Source organism: Bos mutus, chromosome 1 (genome assembly GCF_027580195.1).
Source record: "Bos mutus isolate GX-2022 chromosome 1, NWIPB_WYAK_1.1, whole genome shotgun sequence".
Taxonomy (NCBI): Eukaryota; Metazoa; Chordata; class Mammalia; order Artiodactyla; family Bovidae; genus Bos; species Bos mutus.
This window is the reverse complement of record NC_091617.1, coordinates 82,650,489-82,667,532: the sequence shown is the minus strand read 5'-3', so window position 1 is coordinate 82,667,532 and position 17,044 is coordinate 82,650,489. Positions and strand designations below refer to the sequence as shown.

The window sequence follows — 17,044 nt, the reverse complement described above, 5'->3', positions numbered from 1 at the left end:
GAAAAGAAAACATGTCGTAGAAAAATATTAAATGACATGGAAAACATCCATAATGTATTGAGTTGAAAAATCCATTCACTGAATCTTGATCAAATGTCCAGATTTAATCAGCGACTTACAGGAAGCACAGGTGAAAGAGGAACATGTTCAATGATGCCATGGGAATACAATCAGCAAAACCCAGACTGTGGGAAACTCTACAGAACAACCAGTTCAGTTTCTTCAACAAATACATCCGAAGGGGAAAGAGAGAAGTGAGAGGGGGTGGGCAGGGAGAGATAGCTGAAGCATGAAAAGAGATTTAAAAGATACATCAACCTACAAGAAAGTATAGCACTTTATTTGGAACACTAATTTAAACAAAATAATTTTAAAAGTCAGAAAAATATTTACAATGACCAACATTTGGTGATATAAAGCAACTATTACTTTTTAAATTTATATATTTATTTTAATTTGAGGATAATTACTTTACAATATTCTGACGGTTTTTGCCATACATCAGTGTGAATCAGCCATAGGGATACGTGTCCCCTCCATCCTGACGAGCCCCCACCTCCCTTCCCACCCTATCCCTCTATGTTGTCAACAGAGCACCAGCTTTGAGTGCCCTATAAAGCAACTATTATTAATTTTAAATATGGCAATAGTGTTATGGTTATATTTAAAGAAGTTCTGGGGGCTATACACTGAAATATTTTCAGGTGAAATGAGAAGGCATTTCACAAAAGCATATGTGTATTATGATACTATTTTATTTTTATAAAGAAAAAAAAATTTGGTCATTGCAACAATAATCCTCCCACAGAAACAAGTCCCATAGGAATGAATGAAATATACTGTATAAACTATATAAGGCACCACACTTTGTAATGATGCCATGAGATTTTTTTCTTATTTTGTTTATTTATATACTTTTTCAGTTCAGTTCAGTTCAGTTCAGCTGCTCAGGCGTGTCCGACTCTTTGTGACCCCATGAATTGCAGCACGCCAGGCCTCCCTGTCCATCACCAACTCCCGGAGTTCTCTCAAACTCACATCCATCAGTCGATGATGCCATCCAGCCATCTCATTCTCTGTCGTCCCCTTCTCCTCCTGCCCCCAATCCCTCCCAGCATCAGAGTCTTTTCCAATGAGTCAACTCTTCGCATGAGGTGGTCAAACTACTGGAGTTTCAGTACTGGAGTTTCAGCTTTAGCATCATTCCTTCCAAAGAACACCCAGGACTGATCTCCTTTAAAATGGACTGGTTGGATCTCCTTGCAGTCCAAGGGCCTCGCAAGAGTCTTCTCCAGCACCACAGTTCAAAAGCATCAACTCTTTGGTGCTCAGCTTTCTTCACAGTCCAACTCTCACATCCATACATGACCACAGGAAAAACCAAAGCCTTGACTAGACGGACCTTTGTTGGCAAAGTAATGTCTCTGCTTTTTAATATGCTATCTAGGTTGGTCATAACTTTCTTTCCAAGGAGTAAGCATCTTTTAATTTCATGGCTGCAATCACCATCTGCAGTGATTTTGGAGCCCCAAAAAATAAAGTCTGACACTGTTTCCACTTTTTCTATATCTATTTCCCATGAAGTGATGGGACCAGATGCCATGATCTTAGTTTTCTGAATGTTGAGCTTTAAGCCAACTTTTTCACTCTCCACTTTCACTTTCATCAAGAGGCTTTTTAGTTCCTCTTCACTTTCTGCCATAAGGGTGGTGTCATCTGCATATCTGAGGTTATTGATATTTCTCCTGGCAATCTTGACTCCAGCTTGTGCTTCTTCCAGCCCAGCATTTATCATGATGTACTCTGCATATAAGTTAAATAAGCAGGGTGACAATATACAGCCTCAATGTACTCCTTTTCCTATTTGGAACCAATCTGTTGTTCCATGTCCAGTTCTAACTGTTGCTTCCTGACCTGCATATAGGTTTCTCAAGAGGCAGGTCAAATCCTCTAAAATGAATAAGTAACACTTTTGTGATGAAAAATTAATTTTAAAATTAATTGGTTTCCATGTCTTATTTTTAAATTATCATCCTCTTCATAAGAATGTGAGTCTTATATATGTATACAGCACTTTACAGTGACAAAGTCCTTTTGTGTCTACTATATTATTTAATACTCGTTTTACAGACATAGGGTCTCAAATGCACCGGTCCATTCTATTTGCTTCTCTCTGGAGCTTAGCTTTGAAGGAGTCAAGTTCTCAGTGTTATTGGTTTGATCAATAGAGGAAAGATGGAAAGAAGGAGACTGAGGAGACAGGGCCTGGTAGGGAGGGTTGCTCTAAAGACAGGGCCTAGTCAGAGTACAGGGAGTGGGGGTGCAGCCTGCAGACAAGAAACTCTAATGATGGGAGCTGGGGATGACAGGGTTTGGGGCCTGAAGGGAGGGGGCAGGACAGGTCTTAGGGTGGACCACACTGACTTAGGGTTTGTCCTTCATTTCAGAACACTCTAGGAGGTACAGGTTCCTGATGGGGGGGATCAATCTCAATGGCAAAATATTAATTTTCCCTGTCACACTACACTTTTCAATTGTCCATTTAGAAATCATTGACCTGAGGGTAAATGCCCTGAGGAGAAAGCCTAAACTCTGCCTCGGACCACCCGTTCTGCTGGCCCCCACCGCCTGTAGAGCTGCTCCTCGCATGAGCAACTGTGGAAACAGTTGAGACAGAACTCTAACACCTGTTTAGTTGTTTGCAGATTTTCGGTTCAAAGAGTAAAAATATACAACTGAGACCAAACCTCGCTGAGCCCTCAGAAGCTGTAACCAGGGCCCTGTGTGGCTCTGCCCACAGAGACCTCTGAGGGGGCTGAAAGGGAACTCACTGAAATGGCAGGCTCTGGACCAAAGCGGCAGGTACACCTTGCCAGCATTTGCCTGAGAGAAAGGTGGTATGAAAATCAAATCGATTTTCTAAATAAGTAGACTATCTCTGGGAGGCCACCTCAGAACCCGGTAACAGTGGTTGCCTCTGGGGAAGGGAACTGGGGGCCTGCGTCAGGGTGGAGAGGGAGAATTACTTTTCACTTTTGCCTTTCTGTATCCCCTCCAGTTTCGTGTCTTGTGGAGGAATTATCTATTTATTCTATCTACACTCACAAATAGAGAAAACACTAGAAGGAAATACATCAAAATGCGAATGGTGGTTATCTCAACTAAGTTTTGCAGATAAAGTTATTAATTTGTTTTTTAGATTTTGCTGTAGAGATCAAGTTTTCTGCACTGAGCAGGAAGTTGCTTTCAAAATCAGAAAAAATAAAATAAATATTTTCTTGTGATTTTCAAGTATACAACGAGAAAATAAAATGTAAAAATAAATAAATAACACATACTATGTGCCAGTCCTTTCCGTTAACCAGCTCATTTAATACATACAACAACACTACCAAGTAGAGATTTGTTATTATATCACTGCTATTTTATAAATGAGGAAACAGTTTCAGAAAAGTGAAGTAATTTCTTCAGAGACTTAAAATGAGAGGTAGAGCTAAAAGCTGAAAGTCTTATCTTGTTCCAGAAATATATGTTCTTACATTATTTCAAGTCACCTCCAGTCAAATAGTATGTGCACAGGACAAGGGCTCGTGTGCAGATGCCAAGGGCGATTTGTACACTTCACTGGAGAACTCAGATGGTCTGATCTGTCCAGACCCAGGAAGGCCCAGCTGACAAGATGCCAGTACTTACCCCAGCATGATGACCACTGATGAGCAAAGGGAACCAGGAAAGAGCATAAAATCAAGTACCAAAGTTCACATGTGTGAGAAACAGTGGCTCACACGTGTCTCTCCCCACTCAGAAACCGTTCATCCACCTGTTCTTCTCCCTAATATGTATTGAGCATCTGTTAGATCATAGGCTCTCAGCTGGGGGTACCAAGGGGAGCAGAAAGAAATACAGTGCCCAGGCTCATTGGAAAAGGCAGACAGTGGGGGAGGCAGGCAGGAATCAAATAATCATACAGACTGTGTACAATTACCGCTGGGATAAACGCTGTGTAACAGAGTTCAGTGATGCCACTGCCTAGACTGAGGACGTCTACCCTCACCCCTCAAGCCGTGCGTATACAGCAGCACTGGGACTCTCCCCGATGGAGTCACACCTGTCTACTTACCTTCTGAAAACAGCCCTAAGCTTACCTGTCAGCACTATCACAGTAGCTTTCTATGCTCACACCATTTTGTCAGCCAGGACCACCTTTGTCCCTCATCTCTACCTGCTAAAATCCTCCTCCCATCACCCAAGCAAGTTTGACTCTGCAGCCCCACTTCTAAAGAAACGATTCAAGTGAGTTCATCCCATCTACAACTGAGAAGTCCCCTTTTAAGTTTCCCTCAAAAAGGAGGAAGAAGGGAGTACCACAGCCATCACTTTATCTACACAGGCTGTTTTCTTCATTCAGAGTTGTTCAATCTGGGACCAATGGATGCTCTTGCAAGTTTTTGAACCCCTACATTGTGTGGAAAATTTGTTTGCACACATGGAATTTTTCTGGGAATTGTGTTTGCAGGAGACACTGAGTTGCTCTCTGGTATCCATCCACCTGAGGACAAAACCAATACAAGAGGGACGGCCAACCTGAAGGACCAGAAAGACACAGAGCCAAGGTCTTAATCAGACTGTGCTTGGAGCCTTCCCTGCCTCTGGACATTTTTTATTCTGGCTCAATACTAGGTTAAAACGAAAGGAGGGAGACAGAAGAGAAGGGAAAGGGAAAGAAGTGGAGAAATCCTATCTATTCATGAAGTTCTTTCTCAAAAGCCATTTCCTCCTTCATGGCTTCTCCAGCGGCCCCACATGGAATCAATTCCTCCCTCCTCTGGGCTCTACTAATCAACTCACTGCCCCTCTAGTAGAACAATGATTACATTTCTATTTTGTACTATGGTCCAGTACCTCAAGGGCACGTACTAGGTCATACTTGTGTTTTTATTTCCAGCAGCACTTAGCACAAACTCTGGCAAAAGAAGAGAAAGAAGGGAAGAAGAGAAAGAGGAAAAAAATATTTTTCAGGTACTTAGTCTGTACCACGATCTGTGCTAGATAATTTCTCATGCATTATTTTGTTTAATGAATAAATTTTCTTTTTTTAATGAATACATTTAAAGTAGATATTGGTATTACCATTGGTGCAGAGGATGGAAGAGAGAATTCAAAGAGTCAGGTGTGTTGCCCAAGGTTACACAGTTGGTAGGTGGTAGAAATGATACTGGAGAACACCTGGCTAATTCTCCTCACTGAGCTTCACCTTGCTTTTGTAACTGTTGCATTGTTAAGCTGACAAATTCCAGAAGAGTCCAAAGAGAACTTGTAAGGACAAGGGTGAATGGAGGGTCTCCGAGTTGCCTACATTCCCCCCAGAATGTGCTTCAATAAACACTTCTGGAAATTCTGGAAAATTCTTAAAGAGATGAGAATACCAGATCACCTGACCTGCCTCTTGAGAAATCTATATGCAGGTCAGGAAACAACAGTTAGAACTGGACATGGAACAACAGACCGGTTCCAAATTGGGAAAGGAGTACGTCAAGGCTGTATATTGTCACCCTGCTTATTTAACTTACATGCAGAGTACATCATGAGAAACGTTGGGCTGGATGAAGCACAAGCTGGAATCAAGATTGCCGGGAGAAATATCAATAACTTCAGATATGCAGATGACACCACCCTTATGGCAGAAAGCGAAGAAGAACTAAAGAGCCTCTTGATGAAAGTGAGAGAGTAGAGTGAAAAAGTTGGCTTAAAGCTCAACATTCAGAAAACTAAGATCATGGCATCTGGTCCTGTCACTTCATGGAAAATAGATGGGGAAACAGTGGAAACAGTGAGAGACTTGATTTTTGAGGGCTCCAAAATCACTGCAGATGGTGATTGCAGCCATGAAATTAAAAGATGCTTGCTCCTTGGAAAAAAAAGTTATGACCAACCTAAATAGCATATTAAAAAGCAGAGACGTTACTTTGGCAACAAAGGTCCATCTAGTTAAATCTATAGTTTTCCAGTAGTCATGTACGGATATGAGAGTTGAACTATAAAGAAAGCTGAGAGCCAAAGAGTTGATGCTTTTGAACTGTGGTGTTGGAGAAGATTCTTGAGAGTCCCTTGGACTGCAAGGAGATCTAACCAGTCCATCCTAAAGGAAATCAGTCCTGAATATCCATTGGAAGGACTGATGTTGAAGCTTAAACTCCAATGCTTTGGCCACCTGATGTGAAGAATTGACTCATTGGAAAAGACCCTGATGCTGGGAAAGATTGAAGGCAGGAGGAGAAGGGGATGCCAGAGGATGAGATGATTGGATGGCATCACTGACTCAACGGACATGAGTTTGAGTAAACTCCAGGAGTTGGCAATGGACAGGGAGGCCTGGCATGCTGCAGTCCAGGGGGTTGCAAAGAGTCGGACACAACTGAGTGACTGAAGTGAACTGAACTGAAACATTTCTGAGTGTGAGGGTAGTGTTAATCAGAACCACAGGATCCCAGCCAGTGGCTGGGAAACTACTGAGCCAGTCATGGAGGCAAGAAACTTCTCTAAAAATATTTGGTTTTGCTTCTTCATATTCAAGATTATTTAGGACTTTAGGGTAAGTTTTCAGATCTCGGTCTGTCCCAATTACACATGAACTTATGTATTAAACCTGAGTGATGACAGATATTGGTAACAGATAATCAACTTCCTATTTGGAGTGGGCAGCATGTGAGTAAAAGTTTACACCCAGGCACCTGACTCTCAGAGCAGGGAGACTAAAAATACAATCAAAGAAACCACTTGAAACATGTTTGCAGTTCCCATGAGAAGTGTCTGCCTCAAAGAGAATGCACCTCCCCCCCCCATCCCCACAGCTCCTCTGCTGCCTCCCTGTACACTCTCCAGAACCAGGCATCCTAAAGGCTCTCACCACTGTGATTCCACATTTCACTAGAGGTTCCTTCAAATCCACCCCAGAATAACATAAGTCCTATTTTGGTCCAAATCAGGAATCCTACTGACCACAGTCCCTGTGTTGCCTTGGAGTCCTTACAAGTGATCTATAAAGACATTGATATTTTTAACTTCAAGCCCCAACAAATCAGTATATGTGAAGAGTGTGTTAATTGTTGATGAGATCAACAAAATTAAAACTTATTGGAAAGTGCTTCTGAATTCATTGTAAATATTTGTCACTATTTTGTCTTCCCAAAAAATAGATACAAAACATCAAGCCATTCTCTTGTGGGGTCTGTATTGGTAATAACGAGTAGTCTTCATACAAATTGTAAATTACCACAGATTCTAATCTTCTGCCTTTGCTCATATCTCTCAAGCCAGACACCAGCCTAAGACTCTATGGGAATGCACTCTCCCACCTTAGGAAGCCATCTGCTCCCTTCAGACTTTCAGTCCTTGTTCTAGACTTGGCTGAAAGATCTGCTGCTTCCTGGAAGCTATACAGGGTGGGCAGGAAAGGAAGGAGCTAAGAATTGCAAAGGGTCCACTCACTAAGGTGGAGCCGGTGCTGGGATCCTGAGGCGCATAGAGGTGCACTTACCTCATAAGTGGAATCAAAATGAAAACTAAGGGGCAGTGCCCACGGGTGTGGCAAGTTTGGTAGAGATTCAGGCAACAGACAGCCCCTGAGTTCCCAGAGGACACAACGCGGGCCCCAACAGGCTAGTGGCATGCAATAGCGGGTACATGTGGGCCACACGAAGGTTCAAGGGGCAAGTGGTACAGCTGTGGCTTAGTGACTCAGCTCAGGGAGAGTGTGAAGGCCGGGGAGGGACCCCATTATAAGGATTAAACAGAATGATGGTGTCTGGGACATAGCTCAAGATTTGGGGGGATTGGGTGTGTATGTGTGTGTGAGAGAGAGAGAGAACACTTGTATACAGCAGAGAAGCATGCAAATAAGTAGAAGCCAGGTCCTAAGAAGCAGGTCCATGCACACAGCTGCAACAAGTGGGACAGCAGATAGAGAAGGTGAAACCTTCAGTCTTTGTTTAAAAGTTCCTTCTGCCTGAAATACATTTTTCCAAACCCAGCTGCCACTTGTTGAAACCCAACCCATTCTATGAAGTCCAACTTCTTCAGAGCCAGAAATTTCTATATTCTGCCTCGGGGTCTGGAAGCTCATTGGGAATTCTCGTTTTAGAGTCTTCAGCAGTAGTAATGGAGGCAGGTACAGGAGCCAGAAGTTCTGGGTTTAGACCCAGATCAAAGCTCTGCCACTTGATTAACTGAAATCTAAGCCACATCTAGAAAGTGGTGGGAATAATAAACCCACCTTACAGTCTCATTATCAGGGTATTCCCTGGCCTGCTCATGCTCAGAACTAATGTCAATTATCAAATAGGATCATGTAGGGGAAAGAATGTGATAAATTGCTACTTATATGTGATCTATATTTACAATTTTAATCTTTATTTCACCCTGAAAGCGACTCACAAAGTACCTTGCACACAGTGGATACTTAGTAATTTGTGTAGTTAGGTAGCAGAAAAAGTCAGAATCTGGCAGCATTGTGGATAACATTACAACTAAAACCCCACATCTCACTTCCTTATTCCACAACTTATAAACAATAAGTAGGGCATTCCAGCTTACTGACTCAGAGAAGGGAGAGAGAGCAGATGAAAGAAGACAATTTTGGCTTTTGTGTTTCTAAATATACTTTTAGAACTTATACTAGAAAAATAGTTTTGAAACCACCAATTAGCAGTAATAACTGGGCCTTTTGACCTTCAAACTCCAAAATACTAAGAGCATGGGCTTAAACGTTATGCCAAAACAGTAGTAATAGGAGATTGGATAATAATATAAGATTCAGCTTTTCTCACACTGGAGGAAATACCAGTTCTCTTGGAAGAGACAGGAGAAAGTAGAAGTCTAGTAATTGAGTGAGAAGCAGATGTGGGCCCCTAGGATGGTTCCTGCCTCTCAAAGCAGGCCAGAAGTCCAGAGTGAGGGGCGTGCTGGAAGGCCTTAAGGTTGTGGATATGAGGACAAAAGAATGTGTGCCTTGACTGCCAAGATGAAATCAGAAAAGCAGCAGACCGGAATAGTAGCAGCAGAAGAGAAACTAGAACATGTTGTTTTTAGACAAAGGGGACCTAGGGCAGTTGCTCTGAGTTCCCTGTAGTTAAAGATTCTCATGGGAGAGGAAATGGATGTTTCTTATGTGCTCCTTAGAGGGACACGGAAGTAGCTGGGAGTACTGGCAGACTGAAGAGGCCTTGAAAACAGGACAAGGAAAATGAAAAATGACCAGCAAGGACTGATGACCAGAACCAGATGGATCTAAGGACTTTCAGTTGATGCCAGGAGGGAAGGGGTTGATGATCAAGAGAGAGACTGATGGGAATATAGACTTTCAGCAGGTGCCAGCGTGAACCGATGATGCAAATGACCATGGTAAGCCTGGGCCAGATACCTCTTTATTACAGTGTCCTTCCACAGTGTAAATGCACCCTGGAACTATCTGCTGCTGCTGCTGCTGAGTCATTTCAGTCGTGTCCGACTCTGTGCAACCCCGTAGACGGCAGCCCACCAGGCTCCCCCGTCCCTGGGATTCTCCAGGCAAGAATACTGGAGTGGGTTGTCATTTCCTTCTCCAATGCAGGAAAGTGAAAAGTGAAAGTGAAGTCGCTCAGTCGTGTCAGACTCTTCACAACCCCATGGATTGCAGCCCACCAGGCTCCTCCATCCATGGGATTTTCCAGGCAAGAGTACTGGAGTGGGATGCCATTGCCTTCTCTGCTGGAACTATCTAAGCAAGCCAAATCCTGAGTTGATAAGGCTTTCCCGAAGTGAGTTATCATTATGTTGACTACAGTTTCTGCCACTGGTAGAATGGGGAGCTCAGAACAGAGATTAAGTTCAAGATTAGAAAACTAACAGACTGAGAAAGACAAATATATGATATCACTTATATGTGGAATTTAAAAAAATGTTACAAATGAACTTATTTACAAAACAGAAATAGACTCATAGACATAGAAAACAAACTTATGGTTACCAAAGGGGATGGCAGGATTGGGAGAGAGACAAATTAGGAATTTGGGATTAACATATACACACTACTATATATAAATATTGGGCTTCCCAGGTGGTGCAGTGGGTAAAGAATCTACCTGCAATACAAGAGATGCAGAAGACTTGGGTTCGATCCCTGGGTCAGGAAGATCTCCTGGAGGAAGGCATGGCAACCCACCCCAGTATTCTTGCCTAGAGAATCACATGGACAGAGAAGCCTGGTGGGCTACAGTCCATAGGGTCTCAAAGAGTCAGACAGAGCTGAAGCAACTGAGCGTGCACGCACACATGCCACACCAATGGCCTTTGACCCAAGGGCCATCAGTGTCAACGGGCCAGCAACTCATCAAGTGACCTCCCGTGAAAAACCTTTGTCCAACACCAACAGTGGTGATTGGCTTGGTCAACTGAATTCTCACTTCTGCCTTTCTGGACTGGGAAATCCTCAGAGGGAAGCAATTGATGTTTAACAGGAAGAGAGTAAAAGGCAACCTGAGAAGAGAATCAGAAAATTAGAGAGCAGCTGAGTCACATCAAAGGTGTGACAATTAAGAAACCTTTACTACAAGCTGTGGTGGGGAAACCAAAGTAATCTGATTCATGCTGAGTTCAGTCCCACTGTCAGGGTGGTATAGACTTCTGTGGAGGTTCTAACATGACAAAATAAAATGCAAGCTCTGGCATACTTTCCCTGGAAGGTAGCCATTACTGTCACCCTAATTTTACAACTTAGAAAGCTGAGTCTCAGAAAATTTAAATAACTTGTCCACAGCCACACAGAAAACACGTGACTGAACTTGGATTTTTTTTGGGGGGTGGTGTACTGGGTCTTAGTTGCAGCACTTCAATCTTCATTGAAGCATGCAGGATTTTTTTTTTAAGTTGTGACCTGTGGGATCTAGTTCTCTGACCAAGGTTTGAACCCAGGCCCCCTGCATTGGTAGCATGAAGTCTTAGCCACTGGACCACCAGGGAATTTCCCTGAACTTGGATTTAAAGCCAGGTTCTGCCTAACTCCAAAGCCCATGTTCCTTCGGCTCTGCCACCCTGCCTTATAAGAGACTATTACAGATAACTGTATATGTTTGACATCTAAAGAAATCCCCAATGATATTATCCAGCATTGAAAAGAATAAGACGGCTCTACACATCCTGACTTGTAACAACCTCCAAAAATTATAGTGAAGCCAAATAAAGCAAGACATCAAAATGGAGGGTTTACTATGCCAACACTTTTGTTTAAAAAATGGAAGCATGGGAGAATTGCATTGAAACATGTATAATATCATATATGAAACGAGTCGCCAGTCCAGGTTCGATGCATGATACTGGATGCTTGGGGCTGGTGCACTGGGATGACCCAGAGGGATGGTACGGGGAGGGAGGAGGGAGGAGGGTTCAGGATGGGGAACACGTGTATACCTGTGGTGGATTCATGTTGATATATGGCAAAACCAATACAATATTGTAAAGTTAAAAAATAAAATAAATAATATTTTAATAGAAAAAAAATGGAAGCAATGAATGAGGGTAATATATGCACATTTATCCTGGTACATACATAGAATAGGAAGGATAGCAAAACAGGAGGAAGAAAATTATCAGTGAAGATGGCAAATGTTTCACTGTATCTCCCTATATTTCTGATTTAGAATAGATATGTTTTATCTATAAAAAAATAAATAATATTTTAAAAGCACAGAGTGATTTCAACAACCTATAAACTTCTGTTCCTTATGGTGCCTCCAGGCATGAAAATATTACCAGTTTTCTATGTCTGATACTTTAAAGAAAGTATCCAGAAGCAATAGCAATCAGAAAGTGGGTTAAATAGATGTCCAAAAGCTCATAGCACTCCTTTCTTATTTTCATAAGAATTAACACTCATAGGAAAATTAGTAAAATAGCCTCAGAGAGAAACTTATTATTTTTTGCCTAGAAAGTAAATGAGATTTGGAAAATTTTGAGGTGAGGGATTATCAGAATAGGAGAATCAACGATAAACAAAGCCTGGGACTTCCCTGGTGGTCCAGTGGCTATGACTCCATGCTCCCAATGTAGGAGGCCTGGGTTCAATCCCTGATCAGGGAACTAGATCCTGCATGTTGCAACAAAGATTGAATATCCTGCATACTGCAACTAAGACCTGGCATAGCCAAATAAGTATCAAAAAAAGTGGGGGCCTCCTTTGTGGCTCAGTGGTAAAGAATCCACCTGCCAGTTCAGGAGACAAGGATTCGATCCCTGATTTGGGAAGATTCCAAATGCCGTGGAGCAGCTAAGCCCATGCACAACAATTGAGCCTGAGCTCCAGAACCCTGGAGCCACAACTACTGAAGCCCACGTGCCCCAGAGCCTGTGCTCCACAACTAGAGAAAAGGCTGTGCCGCAACAAAGACTCGATATAGCCAAAAATAAATAAATAAATAAAATTTTATATATAAAAAAACAATAAAGCCTGCTCTACTAGCATATCTCCGTCCTCCTCTCCAAACTCTCTCATTAAATCTCATTAAACTTTCCATTGAAGCTCACCACTTGAGGGAAAATGAAAAGAAAACGAAGACAAAGAGGAAACAACTGTATGCCAAAATAATTTCCAGATATATTAAAAATTTAGGTATTGAACCTTTAAAGGTAACAAGACTAATGAACTTGTGAGTCAGTACGTAATCAAGCAATGGGGAAGGTCATTCTAAAAATGCACACCAAAGGCAAAAACCATCAAAGATGTGATCAACATTATCTGACTAAATACTAGTTTTAAACTTTGTACATTAAAAAACTATAACTAAAAATTATGAGTTATACAATCAATGGAAAATATTTGTAATATTATCACAAAAGATTATTTACGATCTAAAGGGTTTTTTTAGGTCTTGCTTGGAAAATCACCCCAAACTGAAAGGAGAACAAGAAACAGAAACACAAACTCCATCCTCAATGAAACCAAGAGACATCAGTAACCCCAAACCACACAGTATGAAGACTGGTAAGTGACTTTGCTGAGACAAGAGAGGGCACACTAAATATGTCCCTCAGAACCCCAAAAAAGCAGGAATATTAAAGTCTCCCCAAGCCAAGAATTCCAGGATAGATGGAGGCTGACAGCAGGGAATTGGTTTAAGAAGTTAAGCCTTCTGCTTATCCTTCCTACTGCTTGCAGTCTAACAAGATTTATCCAATGGAGAAAGGTTCTGGACTCAGGGACACCAGAAGCCGAAGGAGACACATGAGGACATCTTACTTAAAGTAAAGGGGTTAAGTAAAGATTTACACACACACACACGCACACACACCTCTATATACCCTGTCTCTCCTATCTTCTCTTTCCTTGGTGTTCCTTGGTTTGGCTGTTTTATTGACAAGGAAATTGGGGCACAACAAAACTGTGAAACACACCCAAAGCCACACAGCTGGTAAGCAATGGAGCTGGCATTTAAATCCAGCAATCTGGCTCCAAGCTTTACTCCAAGTTGCTAACTCTGTCTGTATAAGTTACTGTACAAAAAAGGACCTGAAGTCTATACAGCAAGGAAGCTGCTATATTGTCTCTGAACAGAAGGAAGTTGTAGGTAATTTTTATGGGTTTTTTTTTTTTTTGCTTGTTTGTATGGGTTCCTAATTTCTGAAGTGAGTTTGTATGTTATCACAATTTATAAATATTAAAAAACCACATTTTGAAAAACAACATTATCTCTTCAGCCTATCATACAGGACCAATTTTCACTTAGTGGGAAAAACAGAAGACCTGGTTACTAGATCCAACTGTCACTCCAAGCACATAGTAAGTGCTCAATAAAATTTATATTCATTAAGCATCTACTTTGGTGTCAGGCACTATACCTGAAGCCATAATTGCTATTACTGTTATTACTGTCCGTGTTACCTGTCCATCTTTAGACAAGTCAACTACCCTTTTTGGGTCCCAGGAAAGGAGATTAGCATGAAGGTAACAATGACAACTGTGGCTTGACTGAATTATGGTGAATGAGGTGATTCTCTCAAAGTTAGTGGTCCTTTGGGAGGCATCGGTGAAGAGAGGATACTTGCCTTGTAAGAGAAAGTTCTGAAAAAGCATAAAAGCGGAACTAGATCCATGACACAAGAAGGATTTCCCTGAAGTTAGATTGGCAGAATAGAGGGTAGAAGGGATGCTGAGCATGAGGTTGCTAAGCCCCTCCCTCCACACAACAGGATATTTCCCTGCCAGTGAATAAGGCTGAGGGTTTAAGCAGACAATGACAGATAAGGGCAAGGGGCTAGGTGTACAGATGGTAACAGACTTGGCGACATAGCCAGATAAGGTGCGACTAGTCCTTTGGGAAATAACTTGTTCTGTATCTTTAAAATACCCTGAGGAAACTGAGACAATAAAATTGGTTAACCCTGCAGAGACCCATTGCTTAGAATCATAGTACCTTTTCATGGTTGATTTTTCTCCCATTTTCCACTTTCCTTCCCTTTGGGCTTCTTAAATCTGGCCTCAACTCCAGCCTCAACAAAGATAATCCCATTGTCCCTGATCTCTGCCCTAGACCCCACATTCCCAGACTCTGTTTTCTGTCCCTTTCCACTTCTGACCTACTGATTATCCAAGAGTATGCCAACTTCCAAACTCCCAGACAAGATCTGATGCTCATCTCCAATCCCTGGGAATGATCTTGACCTGTCCCTGGACTCTGTTTATCATAAATCTCAACATCCTCAATGGGAGAATCTCTGTCATAACCCAATGGAACTGAGTTCAAAGTGTAATCTTAGACCTAGGCAAAGATGGTAACTCAGGATGGAACTCCTATGATAATTGTAGACACAATTGACAGAAGCTATGGGTCTAATTATTTTATGAAACTAAATATAATTATTATAATCAGACAGAAACATAGTTAGATGTAAACAATAAGACAACTTTGAGGGTTCTCTATTTATCTTTCATGATACCCTTCATGAGAAGTGCTCTTCTTCACATCCACCACAGATTGCTGACCAGTGAAGTTCCCGCTTCCCCTGAAGTCTAGACACTGATCCCTGAGAGGCTGCATGTATAGTGGAAAGTAGGTGGCCTCTGGGCTCAGAAAGCCCAGGGTTCAAATTTCAGCCTTGTCACTTATTCGCTATGTGCCTAAATTTACCCACCCATAAAGTGGGAGAAAGTGACTACCCTGGGTAGTGCTAAGGAGTAGAAGGTACAGATATGAATTGGTGACTGCAGCTCCCCCACATCCCCCGCACTCTAATTATGCTTCTGTAAATCATAGTCATTGTTCCTGGAGTCAGGAACCAAGTATAGATTCTAGGCACCAAGCTCCCCTGGCTTCATCTCATTAAGGAGTCAGTGACTCAGCTCACCATCCCTCGGGACATTTCAAGTGAGCACAGGCCCAGCTGTGTGTGCCCCAGGTACAGGCCTGGGCGCCAGACCAGGCAGATCTCCAGAGAAGTGCTGCTTTCTTCTCTCCAGAGGAGAGCACGGGGCCTGTTTGTTCACACACCTGGAAAAGGTTAGCAGCTTCCAGGACGCGCTGGACATTCTGTTTGGTGATGAGCGCCTTGCTGGTGTACGTGTAGTCCAGAAGAGTGTGCATGGTTTCCGCATCCACCCCTTTGATAATGATCCTCTTCTCATACTTCTCCTTCAAATCATTGCAGAACATGGCCCTGGGAGAGAGATGTGTGAACATGAGTCCAACTGAGACCCGTGGCTCCAAATCTAAACAGACTCCCTTCAGACCTGTCTGCCCCGGTGGGACAGCAAGGTGCGCAAGGTCCGGACCCAGAGTGACTGTTGTCTGTCCCTCAGTGCCCGGCACGAACCAGACGTCCCGTGAGTGCTTAGTGAACTGACGTGTCCTGCTCTGCTAGGCCCAAGTGTGGTTCCCAAGTCAGTCTCAGACCTCAAGGGACACCAGGAGCCCTACTGGCTCACCTGGCAGGATCTAGAACTATTTTATACTGGCTCAAAGTGTGGGGTTCTTCTGGAGGCTTGTGACAATGCCAAAGCCTTTTCCCAGAAACTGTACTCACTGAGGCAGAATCCACCAGGAGGGAGCCCTAGTGACAGAATGTACTTTCTAGAAGGGGGACTTGCACCCCAACACCGAGGGCACTGTATCTCTAAATTCTCTTCCTGCGCCCTTTGCCACACCTCCTATTTATCTCTGGAAATCACTGGCCAGTTTCTTTCTGCTGTTTCCTCATCTACAAAACAGAGGTGACTGCTTGTGATTTTCTAGGAACAAACATCAAAAAATCAGAAAGAAAGACATTGAGAAAAGAGAGAAAAAGAAAGAGAAGGAATTACTTGACCAGTTGACTTCTTGAACCTTTTGTTTGCGCCAGTGAGATCTTCTCCCCCGGGTCTCCCTCTGTCCTTCTTCCTGTCTTTGTTTTCATCATAACAATCCCCTCCCCTTCTTCTCTCCTCCCTCAACTGGCCTCCTCACCCTTCTCCCCTCAGAAGATGACAGCATGACCCAGACAGTAAATGTGAATTCTGTAAAGTTAACAAATCCCAGGCTGGAATCAAAGAAGCAGTGATGTCCTTTGGACAGATAACTAATTTACACGCCAGTTTTTTCAGCCGTAAACTCTCTTGGCCAGAAGGGCACAGAGTCATGTGTGGAACCACACACCTCATAAAGTGTGATCATGAAGGCCTCACCTTGCTGCCTCCTGATTCCATAGAGGACTCTGCCATCACAGCAAACACACAGTTCCTTAACTCAACCTGCCTTCCTAGGAGGAGTTGGACAACCTCATTCCCTAAACCTCCCTTTGAGTCTCTATAGCAGAGTTACCTGATAGAAATCTGATGCAAGCTATATGTGTAATTTAAAATTTCCTAGCAACCATAATTTTAAACATAAAAAAATGAGATAAAATTAATTTTAATCTTTTATTTAACCTAATACATACAGAAATATTATCACTTCAACATGTAGTAAATATTTTTAGCTACGAATGAGATAATTTACATTCTTTTTTTTTAATACTAAGCCTTCAAAATCCCTCATGTATACTT

At 42.4% G+C, this 17,044-nt stretch overlaps 1 protein-coding gene across 1 annotated transcript in view; it reads right to left on the bottom strand.

The window, feature by feature from the left end:
• Positions 1 to 17,044, bottom strand: part of KLHL6 (kelch like family member 6) — a 56,344-nt gene that overhangs the window by 19,818 nt on the left and 19,482 nt on the right. Inside the window, exon 2 of the mRNA XM_005909540.3 lies at positions 15,516 to 15,681. Within this exon, the coding sequence (XP_005909602.1) occupies positions 15,516 to 15,681 (166 nt within the window). The remainder of the gene's footprint in view (positions 1 to 15,515; positions 15,682 to 17,044) is intronic.